Source organism: Catharus ustulatus, chromosome 16 (assembly GCF_009819885.2).
Source record: "Catharus ustulatus isolate bCatUst1 chromosome 16, bCatUst1.pri.v2, whole genome shotgun sequence".
Classification (NCBI taxonomy): Eukaryota; Metazoa; Chordata; class Aves; order Passeriformes; family Turdidae; genus Catharus; species Catharus ustulatus.
In genome coordinates, this window is record NC_046236.1 from 6777551 (window position 1) to 6799165 (window position 21615).

General features: G+C 38.6%; 1 protein-coding gene and 1 non-coding gene across 7 annotated transcripts in view; both read right to left on the reverse strand.

Annotated features, from left to right (window-relative positions):
• Nucleotides 1–394: 394 nt before the first annotated feature.
• On the reverse strand, nt 395–466 carry TRNAT-CGU. Its single transcript has one exon. It is a non-coding gene; the product is annotated as a tRNA-Thr (tRNA).
• A 3851-nt stretch (nt 467–4317) lies between these two features.
• The window catches only part of MRTFB (myocardin related transcription factor B), a 70426-nt gene continuing 53128 nt past the window's right edge, over nt 4318–21615 (reverse strand). For 4 of the 6 annotated variants that reach the window (XM_033073690.2, XM_042779768.1, XM_033073691.2 and 1 more), the window contains 7 exons: nt 20206–20359; nt 17021–18043; nt 15518–15673; nt 13010–13168; nt 12584–12721; nt 11107–11167; nt 4318–9719 (listed from right to left, as the gene is read on the reverse strand). In XM_033073690.2, the coding sequence (XP_032929581.1) occupies nt 9181–9719; nt 11107–11167; nt 12584–12721; nt 13010–13168; nt 15518–15673; nt 17021–18043; nt 20206–20359 (2230 nt within the window). In that variant the 3' untranslated portion in view covers nt 4318–9180. The remainder of the gene's footprint in view (nt 9720–11106; nt 11168–12583; nt 12722–13009; nt 13169–15517; nt 15674–17020; nt 18044–20205; nt 20360–21615) is intronic. The other 2 variants (XM_033073693.2, XM_033073694.2) reach the window with 2 other exon arrangements.

A 21615-nucleotide genomic window follows, 5' to 3' on the forward strand; every position in this document is an offset into this window, starting at 1 on the left:
GCAGATGTGAGGAGGGCGGCGGTGCAGCCGCTGAGGCATGCGGCAGGGCAGGAATAACCGAGCTGCAGGCAGGGGTGCCACGACTTTGACCAGAACATTCGCTGGGGCCGGAGGAGGCGCTGCCAGAGGTGGGGCAGACACAGGCTTGGCCGGGTACCTGCGCTCGGCCCGAGGGGAGCCGGACACCTGCCCGGGGCGCGCGGCTCTGCCACTGCCGGGTGCGCTCCGCGGCCGGAGCTCTGCGCAGCCGCTATGCCCGGTGTGTCCCGGTGCCGGGCGGGCGGACCCGGCGCTCCGCGGAGGGACCGGAGCCGGCTGCTGCCGCCGGGCCGGGCTGGGGCTCCGCCTTCCTCTAAAAATGAAGGGGACAGCTCCCCCGAGCGCGGACCCACCAAGGCACGGACGGGGTTCGAACCCGTGATCTTCGGTTTACGAGACCGACGCCTTACCACTTGGCCACCGCGCCTGCGTTAACAACTCCTCCCGACGCCTTTCTATCGCTGGCGCACTCCCGCGCACCCGCCCACGGCCCGCCCTCGCGCGCGCCTGCGCCGCCAGCTGCCGGGGGCGCGCGGCCCTGAGGCGCTGAGGGCGCGGCAGGGGCTGAGGGCGGAGCGGGAGGGAGGGACCGGAACCGCCGCTGCTCCCGCTCGCTGCGGGTCCCGGGCTCATTCTCCTTTCATCTCCCTCTCTCTCACGCACTCTCCCGCTCTCGGAGCTGCCAGGAGCCTCCCCTCCGGCTGTGGAGGCGTTCTGAGGGCAGCGCCCTCTGCCCGCGTCGGCCCCGGCGCTGTGAGGGTGCCGTGCCCGGAGGTGGCACTCGAGGGGCTGCTTCACAAGGGCTTAGAGAGGGGGGAAAAAAGCGGGATTAAAACTTTCCTCCTCCGAGAAGAGCAGCAAAAGTGCAAAACGTTGGGATAATTCCACGGTAAATACTAAATTAAACACACTTGCTACCTGGTAGCTGTTCCCTCAAAAAACTCAGTGTTGTGAAAGGCAGAACAGATACTTTCTAGATATTTTCTGGACTGGGTCTCCTAGATTTTTACAAGTGTGACCTGAAAACAAAGCTTTTAATTTTCATTTAATGTTATTTGTGGAGCTCTGTTTCAATTCTCCATGAAACTGTTGCTTGATATCCAAGTTTTATATTCCCTTTGGTGTGGTTTTGGTTTCCTTGTGGAAGAAGAATGTAAACGTATTACAGAGGTGCCATTGTAAAGGCTGAGATCAGAGTTACTGATTTGGTAGTGCTGTAATGCAGACGCATTAAAAGGTTGATATAGAACCAAAATAGTTTGGCTTGGAAGAGACCTTCCCTGCAGTGAGCAGGGAAATACTTCTGTATCCTTTTTGGATGTTCTTTGAACTCTCATCATGGAAAGTCATGCTTGATGCCTTGACTGAATGAAAACATTTAGTTGTTTAAAAGTTTGTAATTTGTTAGTTTGTCTGTGATAACTCTACACCTGCCTGTGTTTAAACAGATGATTTGAATTAGATTACTGGTAACTGCAGTGAAAAGTGTTTAATTTAAATTACCTTACTGGTTAGTCAGCCCTTGTTAAGTGTGTTTGCTGCCCCAAAAGTGACTTAATTTTCTAGTCCCTATGGGCATAACTGATGGCACGGCCAATCCTAATGCTTGCTGGAATTTATCTGCCAGTCTTGTTCATCACATGGTCTGTGGAAAACTGGGAAGTGAGAATAGCCCTGTTGTATTCTGCTTTTGTCTTGTCAGTATAACCACTGCAGCATTTCCAAGTGTGATGGTGTGTAGGAGTGGATGCTGCCTCCCCCAGCTCTCATACCTGTGATGTTTGTGAATGGGGCAACCTCAGAGAAGCCCTGACTGAAGGAGTTACTCTTATTACTAAGCTGGCAGCAGGAAGAGTTCAGTTTTAATCAATCATGCTTGATTGCTAATATGCCATTTCTGACCTACTTGCTTATTATAAAATATGCTCTTTTATGTGCCATACTTGCCAATTGTAACTTGTCATCACAGTTCCTCCGCAGCTCACATCTCTATTTATTAACGTTTTTGGATCTTGTGAGCTGAGAGGTAATTTTGTGGCCAGTGAGAGGGCTGTTTGATTTGTTGGTGGAATTCTTGTGGGTTTTATGTCTTCAAATACACTAATTTTAATAAATGTATTCACTTGACAATGGAAATAGTATTTAATGGTAAATCAACTTCTATTGATCATGTTCTTCCTTATGGAGAAATGGCAACTTCATTTTGAATTCATAAAGATCTAACTAAATTAAGAGGAAATATGTGATTTGATTTAAAAAGTTTGTCCAGTCTCTGAGCCTAACTTCCTTAGATTATCTGGAGAAACTCTTTCTGTCTAAACAAAGTGCTGTTTAATTTAAGCTTTAGGAGAGGCTATGGTTTGTGTTTTCATGTGCAAAACCAGGCCTTTCAGCACATTCCCTGACTCTTGTGAGATACAGGGGAGCAATCCTATTTATGTAGATTTGGTGCTATAGTGTTTTATAAAGACTTGCTATGGGATGCTGAGTTTTATACACACTTGCTATGGGATGCTGAGGAGCTGGAATGCTCCTCAGTTGCAGTTACTTGAGCTTTGATTTTGTCTTAGGTGTATGAAAGCATGTTTCTCTTCACTATTTTATAGCTTCTAATCCATGGCACTTGTCTTGGAGGGATTCTAGAATGGTGCAGTAGATGGCAGTGGCCTTGCAGTCCTTTTTCTGCAGAGAAGACTGGAGACTCAACTTCAGGTAATTTTTTTACATTTATTATTTATCTTAGAGTTTCTCGTTACATTTATGGATAAACACTTGAAGTAAAAAAACCCAAGCCCTTGCTGTTGGCTCTCAGAAGATCTAATCTGTTACTTTGATTTTGCATTAGGAATGTCTTGGTTAGATTGCAGACTATACTTTGAAGGGAAATCCCTTTGCCATCAAAGAATTATCTCCTACCTGAGACAGTACAAATACTCTAAGAAATATATCTCTGTACAATAAACAAGCCAATAGGCAGGAGCAAATGGCATTGAATGTGGTAAAGACAAATGTGCAGATGGCCATCTGTAGAGCATGTTTGAATAAACTGAGTTTTTATTGAAAATCAAGGTTTAGCCTGTGGAATAAGTTCACTCAGCATAATCCTAAGTTTTATCAAGCCTTGTTTTGTATTTACATCAACTAGTATTATGAACACAGCTTGTGAAGGAAGGTTATGTGTTTATATTCTTTGTCACTGTAAAACAATCAAACTCCCAGACTGTCAGCTGGCATCAAAACAAGTGCTTTATCTCTGTTATACTCCAGCTGTAATTTCTTTAATGCACAAATACATGGTCAAAAAGTGCTGCACTTGTTTTGCAATCCTTGTGTTTGCTGTGTGATATCTAAGTCAAGTTTGTGGCACATACAGCCTACAAACTTTTACAATGGGTAAAGTTCACAGAGAAAAGGTATTTTATTAAATTTACAGTGTTAATTTGTTCAGTTTTACTCAATTACTACTTACTACTTTATGGGGTTTTTAATATTTGGCCAAGTTCTGATGTCATCAGTGTAGATCAGACTTTAATGAGAAAAGGATGGGTTAGTACAGGACTGCCTTCACAGGGGGAAGTGTAACACTAAATATTTAAATGAAACAGCTTCATCCTTAAAAGAAGCTTGTGCAAACAGCTTACAGCTCATTCTCTGAAGAAATGTATTTGGGTGTTCTAGAAGCAGAGCAGAATGCAAATTGAAAATACAAAATCTCACAACCCAACACATCTTGAAAACCTTGGAAGAATTTGGGAAAGTCATGTATTAAAGTGCATTGCAAGAGGTTTGTAGCGAGAGGACAAGGGGGATTGGATTCAAACTGGAACAGAGTAGGTTTATGTTGGGTATTAGGAGGAAGTTCTTTACTGTGAGGGTGCTGAGATACTGGAATGAGTCACCCAGAGAAACTGTGGCTGCCCCATCCCTGGCAGTGTCCAAGGCCAGGTTGGACAGTGCTTGGAGCAGCCTGGGACAGTGGAAGGAGTCTTTGGCCATGGCAGGGAACAAGATGAACTTTAAGATCCCTTCCAACCCAGGCCATTCTATGAGTAAATGACTCTATATAAAAAAATTGCTAAAAAAACTTGAAAGTCGAAACCTAAACTCTGAGGGTTCAGGAAATCTCTGTTCTTACAGATTTTGGCTCTGATTTTGAAGACAAACCATAATTCTTTTGGAGTTTGTCTAGGTGCAGGGTTCATTCTTACTCCATTTATGAGAAAGGTACTTAGAAGTCAGAATGGTGTTTCATTTTTAAGTAGTAACCATGGACAAATGAACAGTTTTCCTTTTTTATTTGAGACACTTAGCAAAAATGCTGAAATATCAAACATTTCCTCAGTAGCTACAATATTGCCACTATGTACAAAATATTTGATAAATGTAGTACACATATAAAAATACAGTATGCATTACATATATACAGTACAATGTGCAAAACATATGGCATTCAAACATATGGAATTGATTTCAGGGGTGCAAACAGCAAATACAAAGGCATCATGGTTTCTTCTAGAAAGGCAATACATAAACTGACGCCCTGATTGCCATAATTTGCATTTAGTAAAGTAGTGCTTAAATGAAGAGGGCCCCAGAGACAGGTGTTCATCTTCTTATTTTCACAAAATGAGATGCTAAGACATAATTATGACTAGGAAAATAAGAAGAGAAACACCTACTAAGGTTAGCGTTATTTCTACTGCAAGCAGTACTGTGAAGAAAATCCTAGCTGGAAAAAAAGCCTGTGCTATTACTTACTACAAACTTCTCAAACAACAAAAACAAATCTGTACTGTTAAACATCAAAAACAGCTTTGAAAATATCTACATCCGTAATTTTAAAAAAGTATGGGTAACATTTTGGGGGACTTACTTTCCTATGTTTTAAAATACAAAGTGCCTCCTTTGGCAATATAAATGGCAATGCTTTGGTTCCTATTTAAACTTTTATATTATAATTTATTTTAGGCTGTCTTTTGAATATCTGAGCTGTATATTTTTATAAAAATAGTGTGATTATATAGTTATTAACCATTCCCTGCTTTTTTTTTGAGAATTTGCTCTCATAGCTAGAATGGCTTTTTTTGGCTAGATTTCTACAAATACATTTATGCACTTTTAACTTAAAAACACTTTATATTCAGTATTGGACACTACAGAATGATGTAGGTGTCTCTTTTTTGCACTTTATTCCTAGCAAACTGGTATAAAAGGAATATTTGAGATTATTTCAGGTTTTAATGGATGCTCTTTATTGGCCATGTACATACTGCATGTAACTCAATTCCATGGATCTCACGTGAAATATTCTGGGGTATGGTCTAGAAGTCACTGAAAGTTGATTTCATAGACCATAATACGAAGAGTTTCAACAGAACGTTTACTAGAGATAAGTGGAAGATTTTATTTTTCCAGTTTTAATAGTTTGCTTTAAGTTTATAATACTCTTAAGATGCCATCCAAATAATAATTGTTTACATCGGTGAGCTTTCCTGTGTTTTGATTACATAATGCCCTTCCAGTTCAATGTATCCTGTAATTGCAGTTTCTCTGCCTTGGAAATAGTTCAGCAGCTTGTACCTGGGCTCTGATTACAGTGCCTACACTTCTGAGGCACCTGAATGTTTGAGATTATGTAACAGAAAAGTTTAATATTGACACTTCTGTTTGGATCACCATCTTCTCTGAACACGACTCCTGTTGGTGAATTTAGAAATACCTGGGAAATAAATGTCAGTATTAAGTAGTGATTATTTCTAAAAGCTGTGACCTCAGCTTTTTAAAGCAGACCTGATTCTGGAGGTCTGCAAGCCCACATTTCTGGATTACACTTTAAATTTCTGTAGAGAACAACTACCATAAATTAATTTTGTCAGAGAGAGTATGACAATTTTTTTAACTATTTCTAAAGTTAAACAAAATTTTGCCTGTAAACTTCCTTGCTGTAACTGATGCTGAGTGGCACTAAAAGTGCCTAACAAATTCCATTTCTCTACTGAACACAGGATGTGACTCCTCTTGAGGAACTTGAGCCTTGTTCTCTCTGTCTAGATGTGTAAACAAGCAACTTTTGATTTTCACACTGATTAAAAGGTATTCTTAATTACTTTGAAGGACCCACTAACACCACATTTGATAGGATGCATTCTCTTAGTATACTGCAGCCATTTAAAAGGCAAATTTAGTGCCAGTGCATTCCTTTGCAACTGTTCTCTTAAATGAGAAAGATTCAGTTCCGTGCAGTCAAACTGCAGTCATGATTCAATTTCTAAGATGTATTGTATTTGTGCTACAAAAATTTTCATGTAAAACATGCACACACAAAAGTCTAAGCAAAACCTATTTCTGCCATAAACAGGCATTTACAACTATGGCAAACATCACATTTCAGAACAAAGTCTAAAGCAAACCATTTTATATAAGGTTTAATACACAATTCTGAAATGTACAGAAAAGTAATCACACATTCCCTACACTAGAATATTTGTACTTCAGAAACTAAAATGATCCCTTAATTTATTTTTTTTTTCAAACAGACGTTCAGAGCAGAAAGCTATACCGTACTGATAATAAGACATCTCAACTGTTTGGGTTTATTTCTGCACAAAGATTCCTATGGATCAATTAACATTCTACACTGCCAATAAGGGTAATTTTGTAGCAAGATGACTTTGCCAGTTTCAAGCTCTATTTACATGCACATCAAAAAATGACAGTACAGTTGCTCTAGGTTAATTTGTCCTCTAAAAATTAATTTACTTGCCTCTCCTTTAATCAGGAGGCAGGGTCAAAAAGTGATAACTCTAACCACACACATATTGTATGATGTCTGGTGTATCACACATAATCAACTGACAGTACTGCAGAACACTAAATTTCATTCAGAGTTGTTCCTATCAGACCAAGAGTCCTTAATTCTTATTCTCCTAACAGCCGAGGGCACTTCATATCTGCTTATTAGCTCCCAGAACAGGATGATGAACAGGAATGCAGAAAGTTGAATGTTAAGTGTTCACTGTTATTGAAAAGTCCTATACCATCAAAGCTTAAGGCAGACAGTCCACATGTAATATTGTACTCAAGTATTGTAGGCACAGCAAGAAGGAATTAAGGAATTATGTCTTTCAACTGTGTGTACTGAAAATCTCCAAAGATTGTTTTCTTGTACTTAATTTCATATTACAGTAATTCTTGGCCAGTAAAACCAGTGAAGATACATAATGATTTAAAGTGCTGTCATTGATATGATGCAAACATATGGTGTCAGTTCAAACCCTGAACCAATGATGTAATCCATTATTTTATCTGAAGCGGATGGAATTCTGTTGTATCAGTAAACGAGACTGCATTATATCTGGAGATGGAAAATTTTTAGTTAATTCCATAACATTGTCTGACAAAAATATTAGTTTGATGTTAACATGATTGTGTTGTGTTTTTCTTTTTGAAAAGTGTGATGAAGGTTGCCAAGTGGATAACAGCTACTTACTGTTTTCAGTATTTCTTTGATACATATCATTATTCTAAGAAGAAGGCAAAAGCTTCGGGGCATCTTTTCATTCAATCCTACAAAACTTTATTTTTGAAACTTGTTGGTGAGGAAAGAACCATGAAATGAGATCTGTTTTCAGATTAGAAAACATACAATATTTCACTTATTTCAGGAAACAGGGAGTGTTTCCTTTTATCTTAATTTAGGAATTCCCTAATAGGAAATTCCAGTTTTGTGTTTAATTATCAGCCTCTGTCATCTATTTAACAGCTATTACCTGAGAGACAACCATAGAATGTCAAAGTATATTAATTCTACTTGATTTTTTTGCTTGTTTTTCTAACTGCTTTCATAATAGACTCTGAAAACATCAACTAAGGGCTTTAAAACAAAAAATAATATTCATGTGCTGTGCTGTGAGGTAAGAGCTTAATTTTTGCTATTCTCTGTTTCAGATATGCAATATGCCTTCTTATCACAAACAGTACATTCTGATCTGGTGTTTAGGGTCGCACTGAGCAGCTTCTCTGTTGGCTTCCCTGATGTTATGTAGTGGCAGACAAAGCTGTTCAACAGACAAAGTATTCCTTAAGAAATGATGCTTGTCCTGTCAGCACTGTCCTCTGCAACTTGATCTTGTCCTACAAACATCTTTTATTGAGGGCACTGGGACTATTCTTGCATAGATGCTTGCAGGATTGTAGTGTACAACACTATTGATTAAACTTTTCTACCTCCTCAAACTTTTCTAATATGCTGAGATACTGGATTCAATGATCTAACAAATATCCTCAAACACAAAGCAAAATAGGATATTTACTTCCATTATAGTAATCTCTTGTTTGAAGACCACTGTGTTCCCCTCTGTTCACAAAAATAAGCTATATAAAGTTAAAAGAGTATACAAATAACTGTCTCATATACACATTAAAACCTAGCTATTAAATCCAGAGCATTGCTATAGAAAATTCAGTGTTCTCAATATTACCTGGCATAGCTACAGTGGATTTCTTGCAGTTACACTTAATATCCCTTTGGATGCAGTTAAATTCCTCCCTCATGATTAAATAATGGGGGAAGTGTTTTAAAATTCACAAAAGCAAAATATAAAAACAACTTGAACAAATTAAGAAACTAGATATATGAAATTTCACTGAACCAGCCAGTGCTTCTACTTGCCTTTGCCCTCACAATTAGTTCTGAACCTGGCTCAGGCTTTCCACAGGAACAATGAAGTGCAGTGATACCTCCCCTCCCCCAGACATTTGCTCACTGGGTCAATACAGAACTGACATCTCACTCTAAGTTTAGTCATGTTGTGTTGCTCATTTAAGCATTACAAAGTCAGAGATGTAACTTCTTTCTTAAATATCTGTGATACATTTACCTTTGGGGTACTTTTAATCATGAAGTACAATCATCCTTTCTTGACTTGTGAAATACAGCTTTCAGAGGGCCCTGATCTGCATTACTGATAGGTGCATAAAGTGATTCACTGTTGTAAACTTGAAAATCAATAAGGAATTAGTTTCAAGCATTTGTTCTTCCAAACATTACTGTCTTAATTTATGTTAACTGCAATCATAATGGTATAATAATGGACCTCTGCTGTAAAGAGACTTGCAGGTCGTGTTCTCATTGGCTATAGTTTAATCCCAGTGCAACTGTAGATCCTGTGGATCTAGAAAGTCAGTGGAAAACACGCTCGGGGCAGCAGAACTGAGAGGGGTGAGTCCAGATGAGGAGCTGGGCATTGTGATGTCCAGCCATTCCATATTGTCCAAATTTGTATCGGGAAGGTCAAGAGACAGACAAGAATTATTAGCAGTAAACTGTGGGTCAGATGTTTCCATGGGTGAATGAGAGTGATCCAAAATGCTGGAGTGATTAAGCAGATCATTCTGGAGGTCTTCAATTAAAGAAAATGACTCTCTGTCCTCATTACTGCTTGTCAGTTGAGGAATTTCATTACCTGATGGTAAAGTTCCATCCAAGAGGGCTTCAAGCTGGTTTTCCAAACTTATAGACAAGCTGGTTGTTGGTTCTAAGGACACAGGAGGAGGGGCCATTTGGATCTGTGGGGGTGGACGGGATATCACTGTGTTCACTGGCATTGTAGTGATGTTGGCTGTTACTGGTCTCATTTTAGATATGGGAGATGGTTCTTCTTTTATTGGAAGGGAAATCTCTGTAATAAAAAAAACCCCACTATTGAATTAAAAAAGATAACAACATAATATCCTCATGCTTAGAACTTCCAACCCTTTGCCCACTTCAGGATGCATCCACAGTAAATTAAGTGTAGTAACAGTTATTTTGCTGCTTCACTCACACTTAACATACATCAGACTCTGGTAAGGCCTCCATGAATAGCAGTGTATTTTTAAAAAGTCCCAGAGTTCTGCTTTCAGTGATAGCTCAGCCAATTAGTATGAGTACTGATAAAAAAGGAATGTATTTCTGGATGTTACCTTAACCTCCTTCATGTTTATAGTTCTTCTCATTAACTGGAATAATTATGGAACCAACACATTTCCTTGTCTAGAGAAGAATACCCAAACCAATTTCCAGTTTCATCTCTTTAGTACTGTCCACTTTGGTCAATGAGATGAGCTGATGTGATTAAGAAGCATTTATTCCCAATTCTAGAATCTAAAACTACAATTCTGTCACAAAGTTCCATGTAAGATAGTGGCAGTAACAATAAAGGGAAATAAAGCATAAGTTCCAATTTATTCTTAGACATGAATGAAGCCCAAAAATAAGACAAACAAATATGCAAATAAATCCTCTAGCACAAATGATGTTCCTAGCAGCAAAAATATACCTGAAAATATAATTTGTGCTGGTTTTCCAAGCAAAAACCCACATCCTTCTCACCCTCCTAAAGTACATTACTAAACTAAACATTTTTCACTGCAGAGCTTACTTACATTAAGTGCAACAGCTCTGAATGCTTTACTTTGTTTTTTTCATAAAGATAAAAGCCTTTCTTTTATTGCTCAGCCACTCTGTTTATTACTTTTGTTATTTCAGTGCCTTTCTGATAGCTCCCTTATTTTACTTATTTTAACTGACATAAAGTTGTTATTCATTAATGTCTCTATGTAGTTCATGCACACATTTCCCAGTCATGCATCTTGATGTTTATAGTTGATAACACAGCTTATATTTAATGAAATTTTACTATCAACATGCTTTAACTCTTACTTTATTCTATTCTTTGTATCATTTCAATAAACATGTTATGGACTTGCTCAACTTTTCCAATTTTGATAAAGTATGTCTGTGCTAACCTAAGGTGTTATTTTAACCATTTCAATGCTGTAGAGATTATTGTAAAGGTCTGCCTGACCTAATTTGCAAACATTGCAGTTCCACAGCAGACTGACTCTATATTATTTTGGTAAATGTTTTCTTTAATAAGGAACTGAACCAGCTTTCAGAAATTTAGCTTCATTCAGGCTGGATAGCTTCTAACTTCTGTTCCTGAAAAAATTCTCATTTGACTATAGCAACATGTTTTGATTACCAGGTTTTAAATTTCTACATCACACAGCTGTCAATGAGCTTACCTCCACTCTTGATGAGAATATCAAAAAGATCATCCATCTGCTGACTGTGTGCACTGGAAATCTGTAGTGCAGGAGAACAGGGTTATTCTCTTTCATGTGGTATTTTTTCCTACGCTAATTGTTCTTAGTTTCTCTCAACAGTATGTAAGTTCTAACCTGTGATAAAGACTTAAATGAAATTGTGTATCTAGAAAACAGATACTTTGGAAAAACATTTGCAATCTGTGGTTGGTGTCAGTACAAAGGAATAGGGAAAAAGCATGACAAAGATAATGAAGGCAACCTAGGAGAGAGGTGCAGGAAACTAGGGATCAGGAGAGTAACTGTCCCCATTTTGTACCAGGGTAATAATAACTGCAGCACTCTGGGTTGCAAACCTTGCTCTACTGTCTCCAGAGACAGCCTGTGAATGGCCATCATGTAAGATGCATTTTATTAGGTATCTTTGGGGTTTCTTCCCAGTTTGTAGATTTATGTTCTTTTATTTTTTAAAGATGGGGTAAGCTTTCAGGAACTGCTTATCTCTGTTTTAAACAGCAATTCCCTAAATAACTGAACCTTAAGCAAAAGGTAACAAAACCCCCCAGAAACCCACTCATTCAAAAACCAGTCTAGAAAAAGTGGAGACTTTCATGAAGGTCTGAAGAAGTGTTTTAAACCATTGCTGGTACTCCAGGGATGGGAAGTGATTTGTCCTCAGGAGATCTAGTGGGGAACCCTTGGCTGACTGGTAGTGATTGAGTGACCTAAGACAATCTGTGTGCCCTCACTGTGGGGATGTCCTGCACATGCCAAGGACACAGGAAAGGGCATCAGACACCAATAGCTGTGCCTCAGATCTGCCACCACAAAAACCCAACCAACACTAAGGGCTACAAGGTTTTATCTTTTGGAATAGTTCTGAAATGTACAAAATTAGGGATACTAATTTCTAACTAATTTGTTTTGTTTACAAATTTCCTCTGATACAAAGGAACTTTCACCCTTATCAAGGTAAACTGGCAAAGCACTACACAGGATTATTCACCAAGATCACACAATACAGACTCTTTTCAAGCAAGCATCTATGCTTATGTCTGCCTGTGTGTATAAACACATTCACACACATTCTCCTCAAGCGTACTCACTTTGGAAAATACAAACACATTTCCTCTCTTAAGTGTGTGGCCTGGGTATCACACATTCTCAAAACATTTGAAGGCTAGTTACTGTTAATAGCAATAGCAGCTTTATCCCAATTAGATGTATCACCAACTGGGAACTGTAAGACTTATTTAGATATATGCTGCTTTAATAAAAGAATAATCAAACAGGAGTCCTGTAGTTAAACACAGTTACGAAACCAGTAACAGAGTATGTTAGAAAATCCTGACACCAAAAAAAAACCAAAACAAAAAACCTAAACTGAGCAATCGTTCTGGTAACAGTAGAGAAAAGCTGTTTCCAACAGCCTAAAGAAAACAAGTACAACAAGTACCTCACGCTGGGATGGCTGGATATTGCGGGTCTGTTTTATGGCCTCTTCATAGCGAGGAGGATCTTTTGTCTTGGACACTGTGTTGTTGAAGAGGGGCTGCTGCACAATGAAAGGCTGGGCTTGAGATGGGGACCCAGGCTGAGTGAAATAACAAAATAATGACTAAACAGTGTGATTTAGTCAATTCAGGATGTAGCAAGCTCTACAGATTATTCTATTTTTGTCACATCAATCTATGTATTAACATAATCAGAGGGATAAAATAATTTTATTTCTCTCTTTCTCACACATATGTACATATAAGCATTATTAAAATCTACAAAACATTCTTCCTTGAGTGTACTGCCATATATAAACAGTCATATGTTATATAAGAATAGTAATACAAACCTGAACTTTATGGAAGATTTGTTGGGATATCCTTACCTTGTTGGGAGCAGCAGGTCCATTCTGCACAGAGGGGACCTGATTACCACCAGGGTGAATGTTAGAATTTGATGTTTTATTAATAAAAGATTGTGAAGGTGTTGAAACTGGTGCAGTCTGATAGGAAAATACTGCATTTGATGTGGCAGGTGGAAAAACCTGAAAAGGATTAACAGATCAGTCTTAGATTGTGGGGGTTTTATTTAAAAAAAAATGGTAACACTGGATAAATTATATTAATGAAATATAAGACCTTTTTTCCTAAAATACTTCCTTGCTTAAATTCCCTATTAAGTGAATGTTATTTATACAGATTGTTCCTTTCAGTGGAATAACTTCTAAACACAGAACAGTAAGTTTCTGAAAGAAACTTTGTGCTCTGACATACTTTCATTCATCACTAATTACTAAAAACATTTTCCTGCATTTTTCCAGGAAGCATGAGGAAAGTGTATGGAGCAGTTCAATAGCATATCCATGACTTCCCCACCTAGTGGACAGTCAATAACATGAGCTTATGTCTGACCTGATACAAACTGTACATGTATCCACACTTGCCCTCTCCTGCTGGTTTTAAGACAGAATGGTTTGTCTATGCCATATAATTCTAATGTTTTTGGGAAAGTAACTACAGGTATCTATGAGGACTGAGGGAGAGGCAAAAGATAAAACTGATGAACGCAGGTATCAACTATAAATTTGGTTACTGGTGTATTAAACTTTTTATTTCTTCAACTGATAGTCCATATAATCATTGCAAATGATTCCCAGCAGTATCCTGCTTCTCATACTTTTGATTTAAAGGGAGATGAAGAGAAGCTATGAATGCATCAGCACATAAGGCTGGTTTAAATTCAGTATCACTTCCAATACCTTTATGACAAAGGTGACAAATCTTAGATCATGGATGGAGAGAGGTAGATCTAAATGCTGAATGCGTGAGGGGTGTCCTCTTGTATCGCATCATTATTTTTGTTCTGATGTAGAAACTGGTGCAATAGCAGGCACCAAACTCTGCTGGGAAGTGACAACTGATCTAAATAGTGGGAAGGACTCGAAGGTGCAGATCTTGGTTATGTCCTGCAGACATTTCAAGGAACCTTGGAGGCAGCAATGGCAGCAAGGCTGCCAGTCTCTGGCACAAGTACATGCCTCAGAATGACTGGAAAATTTCTCTATAGGACTTGTTATATAATCAGCCCGTCACCAAATCCCAAAGAACCTGCATGAAATCTGCTTTTTGAACGTATGTCAGTTTTGACTTCTGGAGGATAACCTCAATGTCCAGGAAATTAAACAGATTAACAAGCAGTCTGAAGAGTACTGATGCTCCTTTAGCTGTACTGATGCTCCTTTAGCTGTGTCCCCCTTTATTAGCCAGCTCTCTAGAGAATGGCAAAGCACAGCCATACATCTTCTAAGGTAAGTTCTTATCAGGAACAAGAGCCCAAACAGAGGTAGATAAGGTGACACTGCTCAGGTACAATTCTCAAATCACAGCAGACCATGGGGTTCATGATGCACACTTTTGTAAACTGAAGTAAGAACTTTGAAGGCTGAGATACAACAGTTACATAATATACTGTAAAAATTACCCTCTTAATCTTAGAATTTATTTCTGAATTATCTGTCCCTAGGGCAGGCTGAAAAACCTTGCTGTCCTAAATAATAGAAGCCCTACAGTCAATAGCAATACTGATAAGGATACAATAAAGGTCCAAAACTAATCTCCACATTCTTAATAATAGAGATCAGTCTGGAAGAGGCTCAGAGAAAACCTTTTCTTTTGTGATGACTGGTGCTGATGGGTTGATACCAGTTCCTATATGAATATGACTGGAGTGGCAGTTACAACCGTACATCCAGTGCTGAGGAACATCTGTTGGAATGGGACATTACAGAGCTGATTGGTTTTGGTAGAGGGGAAGAGAGGGATCCCTCTGAATCATACCCTGCATTCCTTAGGAAGAGGTATGGTAGGATTTTGACTCACTGGAATTACCATCCTCAGGATCTGGATCCATAGCTTTCTTTATAAGGAGGGATGAAGTCAACAAGGAAAGTAAGAAAACCAAAATTAACTTCTATAAAAGAATAAATCTCTGAAGTAATAGGTAAAATCTTTCTCTTAAAGAACTGCCTATGAGAATCTCCCATTTAGAGCCAGTGGCAAGTAAGAGAAATTGACTGGAATACACCTGGTACACACCACTTGTGCCAAGTGTGAGGAAGGATGTAGTAAGAGTCATGCCCTAAGTGTACCAGTAAGATAAAAAGTCTTTAGATAATGTATTTATTTGCAACTGGAAAATAAAGTCCTGCCCGGAGTAAAATTTTGGAAAGAGAAGGAGTTACAAGTCCATTGTATCCCACATAAAAAAATGGTACAGATGTTAGGTGACTTGATCATTTGTATATAACACAGATGACACATAAAAAATTCTAAAAGCACTGTCTAGAACTAGACTATAAAACTATTTTTCTTAATTTTTATTGCTATCCACAAACCTTTCTGATTTGTTGGGTCTGACCAAGTGCATGCTGCGTGATGGTGTTTTGTTTTGATTGTGGAGTATGCATCTGAGGTGCTGTCTGCACCAGGCCAGAGGAAGAAATAGGAGCAGGTATTTGTGATGGGGTCTGTACTCCAGCTTGTGATTGAGCCTAAAGGATGAAGATAAAATAACTGAATTATTTGTATCTCACAGTAAGTTACATTATGTAGAAGTCTATTGCACACCTTATGCAGAATAGCAGTAACGTATTCTGGGAGGGACGAGTGTGAACTGTACAGGAAACCAACTGTTGCTGTGTTTGGTGCTGGGGAGTTCCCAGCTAAAAGGTGAAGTTTATTTTGCCAGCAGAGTTTAAGACAAACTGGAGAGAGCCCAGCAGACAGCAATGAAAATAACAGGGGACAGAGAGCATAAATCAGTAAGAAAGGACTGTAAGAATTCGCATGAGTAACCAGAAGACAAAACTGATGATGCGAGAAAAAGGTTGCTTTTAAGACCATGGTAATTTTTAATGGCCAATGAAAGGCCAGAAGTGTGTCCAACCTAATGAAAAACAGTTCTAAGTGGTAGTAGAAAACTTTCTGGAGTATCAGTAAACTATACCAGGACAAGTTGCTTATGTTGTTACAGCAACATAGCAGGGTTTTAGAACAATTCAGGTGGAGATCTGGGTGTACAGCTCCTAGGAATAGTTCTTGCACTGTAGACTGGGATCCATCCTCACCAAAATTTTCCACTCCTCATAAAGACTGCTGGATGTGCTGCTGCACAGGCTTGAAGCAAGCCTAGGCCCACATCATGCACAACAGCCAGGGACACACTGCAGCTGGAAGAATACTTTGTTGCCATGATGGGTGGCAGGGGATATTCCAACAATGCCACTGGGAAGTGCATTACTGCTTAATTCTACCTCAGACCAACAGGTTACACTGATTCAGCTTGGTCAGATTACTGTTATACCTCTGAATTTATAGCCTGTCTTGGTTTATGATATATTTATTCACTACCTGTAATCAGCCTAGAAATAATATTTGTGTAACCATGGTTTCTTTTTCTAAGTCCACAGGAGAGTTCTACAACCTGGCATTCACATTTTTAAATATATTGAAGTGCCACCACACACACATATGTTTTGCTAAACAGGGCTATCTCAAAATAAAGTATTGAGACTGTAGCTCTCTATTACAACTTGCAGCTAACAAAATTATGGTATATGCTACTACAAATCAAATTGTGCATGGAGGCAGTACATGGCAAGACAACTGCTTCTCAGAAAAGAGTATCTGGGAACAAAAGTTGCAAAGAAACATTACTTTAGAAGTATTAGAAGCAGGTATTACAAGATTGTCTCAAGCTTTTCTACTGTTCCCTTAAGCAGAAACAGGCTAAGCCTGATTTTTAAATTAATCTTACAAGCAGCTCATTTACCTATTTACACTAAGTTATGAAATACTGCCATGCAGGTTACATGATAAATAAATAGAAACACCCTTACCTGCAACTTGATATTTCCAACTGGTAACTGCACTGCAGTAGCAGCATTCGGTGCCTGGATAGACAATGGGAGCAGTAGCTGGGCAGTTCCTTGGGTAGTTAATAAAGCTTGAGGCTGGGCAACAACTGCAGTTTGTGGCTGCCTCTGTGGACTAACATAAAACTGAGAAATGGCATTCTGAGGTTCTGCTTTGGCCACAGGTATCTCCTGCTTGATAACAACCGCCTTTTTGGCAACTGGATTCTGGCCAGCAGTGTACACTGACTGCCCTAAGGAATGGCTGGCTACAGGTACAGATTGACTTGTACTTGAGCAGTCAGCAGGAGCAGTTTCCTCTTTGACAGCAGCACTGAACTGCTTCTGTTCCAAAGCAGCTGAGTTACCAAAAGTCTGAGACTGTTGCTGTTGTCCCCGTTTTTCAACCTCAAGTTGCATTTTCAATACTTCCACAAGTTTTTGCTCTTGTTCCAGTTTTCTTTTGAGCTCTTCAATCTGTTTTTCTTTTTCTTGAAGCTTGCGGTCTTTTTCTGCTACATCAAACTCCATGGTTGAGATGCTTCCACTGCCGCGATTCTGATTATCCTCGTTTGTACTTGCTCTCAGAGGTGAAGTACTTAGGAACTGGGAGGGTGACATCATGGTCATTTCTGGGAAAGTGTCTGCCATACTCGTATCATCTGTGCTTAGGCTCGACTGTTCGGAAGGAGAGGGGGATATAGGCAAGGGAGAGCTGATGTTTTCACTATTTACTGCTTTGCTGCCAGCTGCAGTAGATGTTTTTTCTGGAGGGAAGGTGGACACTGTATTAGTGCCTGGTTTATTTAGTGTTGCAACAGGAAATGCCACAGTCACTTCCCCAGTGTTACCTGTGGCCCCACTAGAAGTGGTCACTGTCACAGAGGTACTTGTAGCAACCCCATTGTTGTTAAGATCTTGATAGGTTTTCAGACGCTCAATAAGATCTGTTTTTGTTCCAGACACTGGTAATCCCCTCAGTTTCAATTCCATTTTAAGCTCTGCTACCTGAAATAAAATAAAACAAAACACAACACTATAATAAAAAAGGAAAATATTAAAACTTACTGATATGCATTCTTATTACATCTTAATAATGAAAATTATTTTCATTAGTGTATTTGCATTATTTTTGTATTAATTTGTATTATTACACTTCTGGGTTCTGACAGCATGCATTACCTATGAACACATTTCCATGACCTCCTACTTACTTCAGTTTTTAAGTGGCCAAAATCTTAGCAGTGTTCAGTTGTACAGTGAATAGCAGCAAACTGATTATGTTTATTCATAAATAATCAACATGGAAAAATGCACCTACAGCTCCAGTTCTGAGCTAAAAACCTCTGAAGCAAACCAGCAGACAATGGCAGCAATGCAGATAAAAGCAGTGAACAGCAGCACGCTGAGCCCCTTTGTTACACCATCAGGACAGACAGATCTGTTTCTGAGAAACTTTATCAGGTCAGTTGATGATTCGATAGACCCATCAAACACAAAAGGCTCTCTTGCTAATTAGCAACCAAACAGTTACCCTATGTGCCATCTGGGTTTCTTTTACATAGACAGTATAAGCAGTCAAAATTACTTTCTGACAGAAAAATGTTCTCAGTTTTTTTCCAATAAGCTTACAGACAAAGTGAAGTGCAAATGTGTTGACTGTAAATTAATTCTGTGCTTCAAAATATCAGTTAAAGAAAAGTAGTCACAAAGAATGGCTTCTGTTTATCATAAACATGCACCACAGCTAACTGCAGAGTTGGGGCTCTCTGCATGTTAGAGCTACCTCTAATAGAAGAAAAGGTAGTATTTCAGTATTCAGCCAGCCTGGAATTTACTTTGGTATTTTATTTGGTATTTTTGATTTAGAAATGATGAAAAGTCACAGCAATACATTCTGCATCTCTAAAACTCACAGCAATTTCACATTACTCCCTAGCCAATGACTATGAGCTGCTTCCCCCAGCCTGGTACTCTTTTTCAACAATTTATTTCTGAACTCTTAATCAGAACTTATTTAGCTGATGCAGTGGTAAAGCCACCACCAGCAAGTCCACAAGGAAGGCTTATGTCAGTGTACCACATCAGCAGGAATACCAATAAATTGTGCAGAAATTGTAAGTGAACAGCTTTAATCACTGTAAAGCACCATTTCAGGTATAAACTTAAATATCTTTACAAGCTTTTAGTTACAAATTTAAAGACTGGAAAACTTACTTCAAACACTGTTGTCTGGATTGCATTTTATAGACTTATTTCATATTAAAAGATTGGCTTTAACTTAGGACAATATATTACTGTCTTGAGAATCCGATCTTCCGAAATTTCTTCTTTTTATCCCTTCAAATCTAAAAAAATCCTCCATCCCATCCCCCTCACAAACCTTGGTAAAGGCAGAGAGAAAGGAATTAATTGCCCACTAGATGTCTCTACCCTGCCGCTGAGCTTTGGCACATTCCTGCAGCTGCTGAATCCTAACCCCCCCACAAGCTGCTGCAGATTTGGCCCTCACAGTCTTTATTCCTGCTGATGTGTTTCAGAAGGAAGAAGATGCTATGCAATGCCCTCATAGTGCAATCTGAACATTCTACACAGTTAGTTATAACTTCAAGAAACTTCAGAATTTAGTGTTCATTTTCAGATGATGTGTCTGGCAAGATCTTTTTTTTCTCTTTTCACAGTCTTATTTCTGTTTCAATTTACACCAGTGACCTCTCAGAATATGTTTTTATTAGGGCATCTTTTAAATTATATTGCTTAACTAAACCTCTTCTGATACACTGCAACTGAGAAAATTACTGCTCCAGTGTTTAAATCTTCCTGAGCTGAAACTTCACGTGAAGTGAACCTCACAGTTTACCCAAGGTGTAATAGTGAGGGACCTATACAATGTGTCTGAAATTCCTCCTCTTCTAATTCTTTGGGAAAGAAATGTCATTTCTGGAATATATGCATATGAGGAATCAAGTATTTCATTCCAGGAGGGCTGAGTATGAAAACTTTGACAATCTTATTCTGTCCAATTACGAGGAAAGTAGAGTTGTCATTGGTACAATGACATATTCTCAACATATGACATATGACAATGACATATATTCTCAACAGTAACAGTTAACAAGTTATAAATTACAGTAATGCACAAGAATAGACAAATTCCTCTTATTTTTTACCTTCAAGTCATCCAAGCTTGAAGGTAGAGGACCTGGCTTCCTGCTAGGAACATTACTGTTCTGTCTTGGTGAGCTGGCAGCTGATGTTGGTGTGCTGTTGTTCAAAGTATTCAGTGGTGAATTCCCATTGTTGCTCTGTTTGTCATTCAGTGGCCTTCAAATAATAGAAAAAAGAGGGACAAGAATGTCAGTGCTAAATATGTTTTCCAGTCAAAAGGCTATGATTCTGAATATCATGTCTGTGAAGCTAATGAACAAACTACATTTTTTTACAAGTCCATGCTTAACATGACTGTTAAGAATTTTCAGTAAAACAAAACAGACAAGAAAACAGCAGTATGTTGCTATTTTGGTTTGGTTTTGCAGTTAAGCATACCAATATATGCTTTATAGTTTTGATTATTGTCATGGGATCCCTGAAGAACACTATGGACTGCAAACTCAGTTTGCACAAATTAAGCACCAGCCAGGACAATTAGTTAGTTTTTTGTCTGGCATCAATAACCACCCCCAATACTGAACTCTGTGTATCAACCCTTCCATAGATGTACAGTGCTCACACTCACTTTGAAAATGACACATTTTTATCAGCTGTACTCGAGAATCTCATGTAAGGATTCTGAAGTAAACGTAAAAAATTCAAAATGCCACCATTTACACTAAGTACCATAAGTCAGCTCTTTTATTTCGTTCAGCTGATTTATGAAGAAATGTTTCTGAAATGTCAGTAAGTGGAACATAAGAAGCGTAGGCAAGCAGGCAGAAACATCACCAGTCCAAATGTTAGGATACATGGTAATTATAAATACAACCACAGATGGTGGCTTTAACTTTTCTAGCCTCACTTGCTGAAGAAAAAGAACTCAGTGAAAACTCATTTTAAAAAAACAGATGAAAGTCAATTTGAATTTCGGGTTGTGTGGCTGTGGCATGTTACACTTTAGCACTTCTAGGAAAAGACTGGTCTTGGATGATGAGAATGAAACTCTGCAGATAGTCAACTTCTTGTTTTGTTATGAGGTGCTGGAAATTCTTTAAACATTTATTTTTTTGACTGCTTCTACCTATAAATCAGTGAGTATACTTCTCACTGTTAAAACTGCTAAAGTGTCAATACTAATGAGGAACTCATATAAGCATTAGAGATGAAGCTATAAACAACAGACAGATCTTACCAAATTTTAAATGACTGCTGTGTCTTATTTGTAAACTGCAAAAATGTAGTTTGTGAACTTGATGTAAAAAAAAATAAACCCACAAGAATAGTGTATGTCTTTGTTAAAGACATGGTCTGCAAGCTTCTCTACTGCTCTGCCTACCTATGCCACTTTTGAGTGAAAATGGTGACAAAACTTTCTTGATTTTGCATAAATGCTTTCGAGTTTCAAATATGCATTTGGTCAGAAAAAA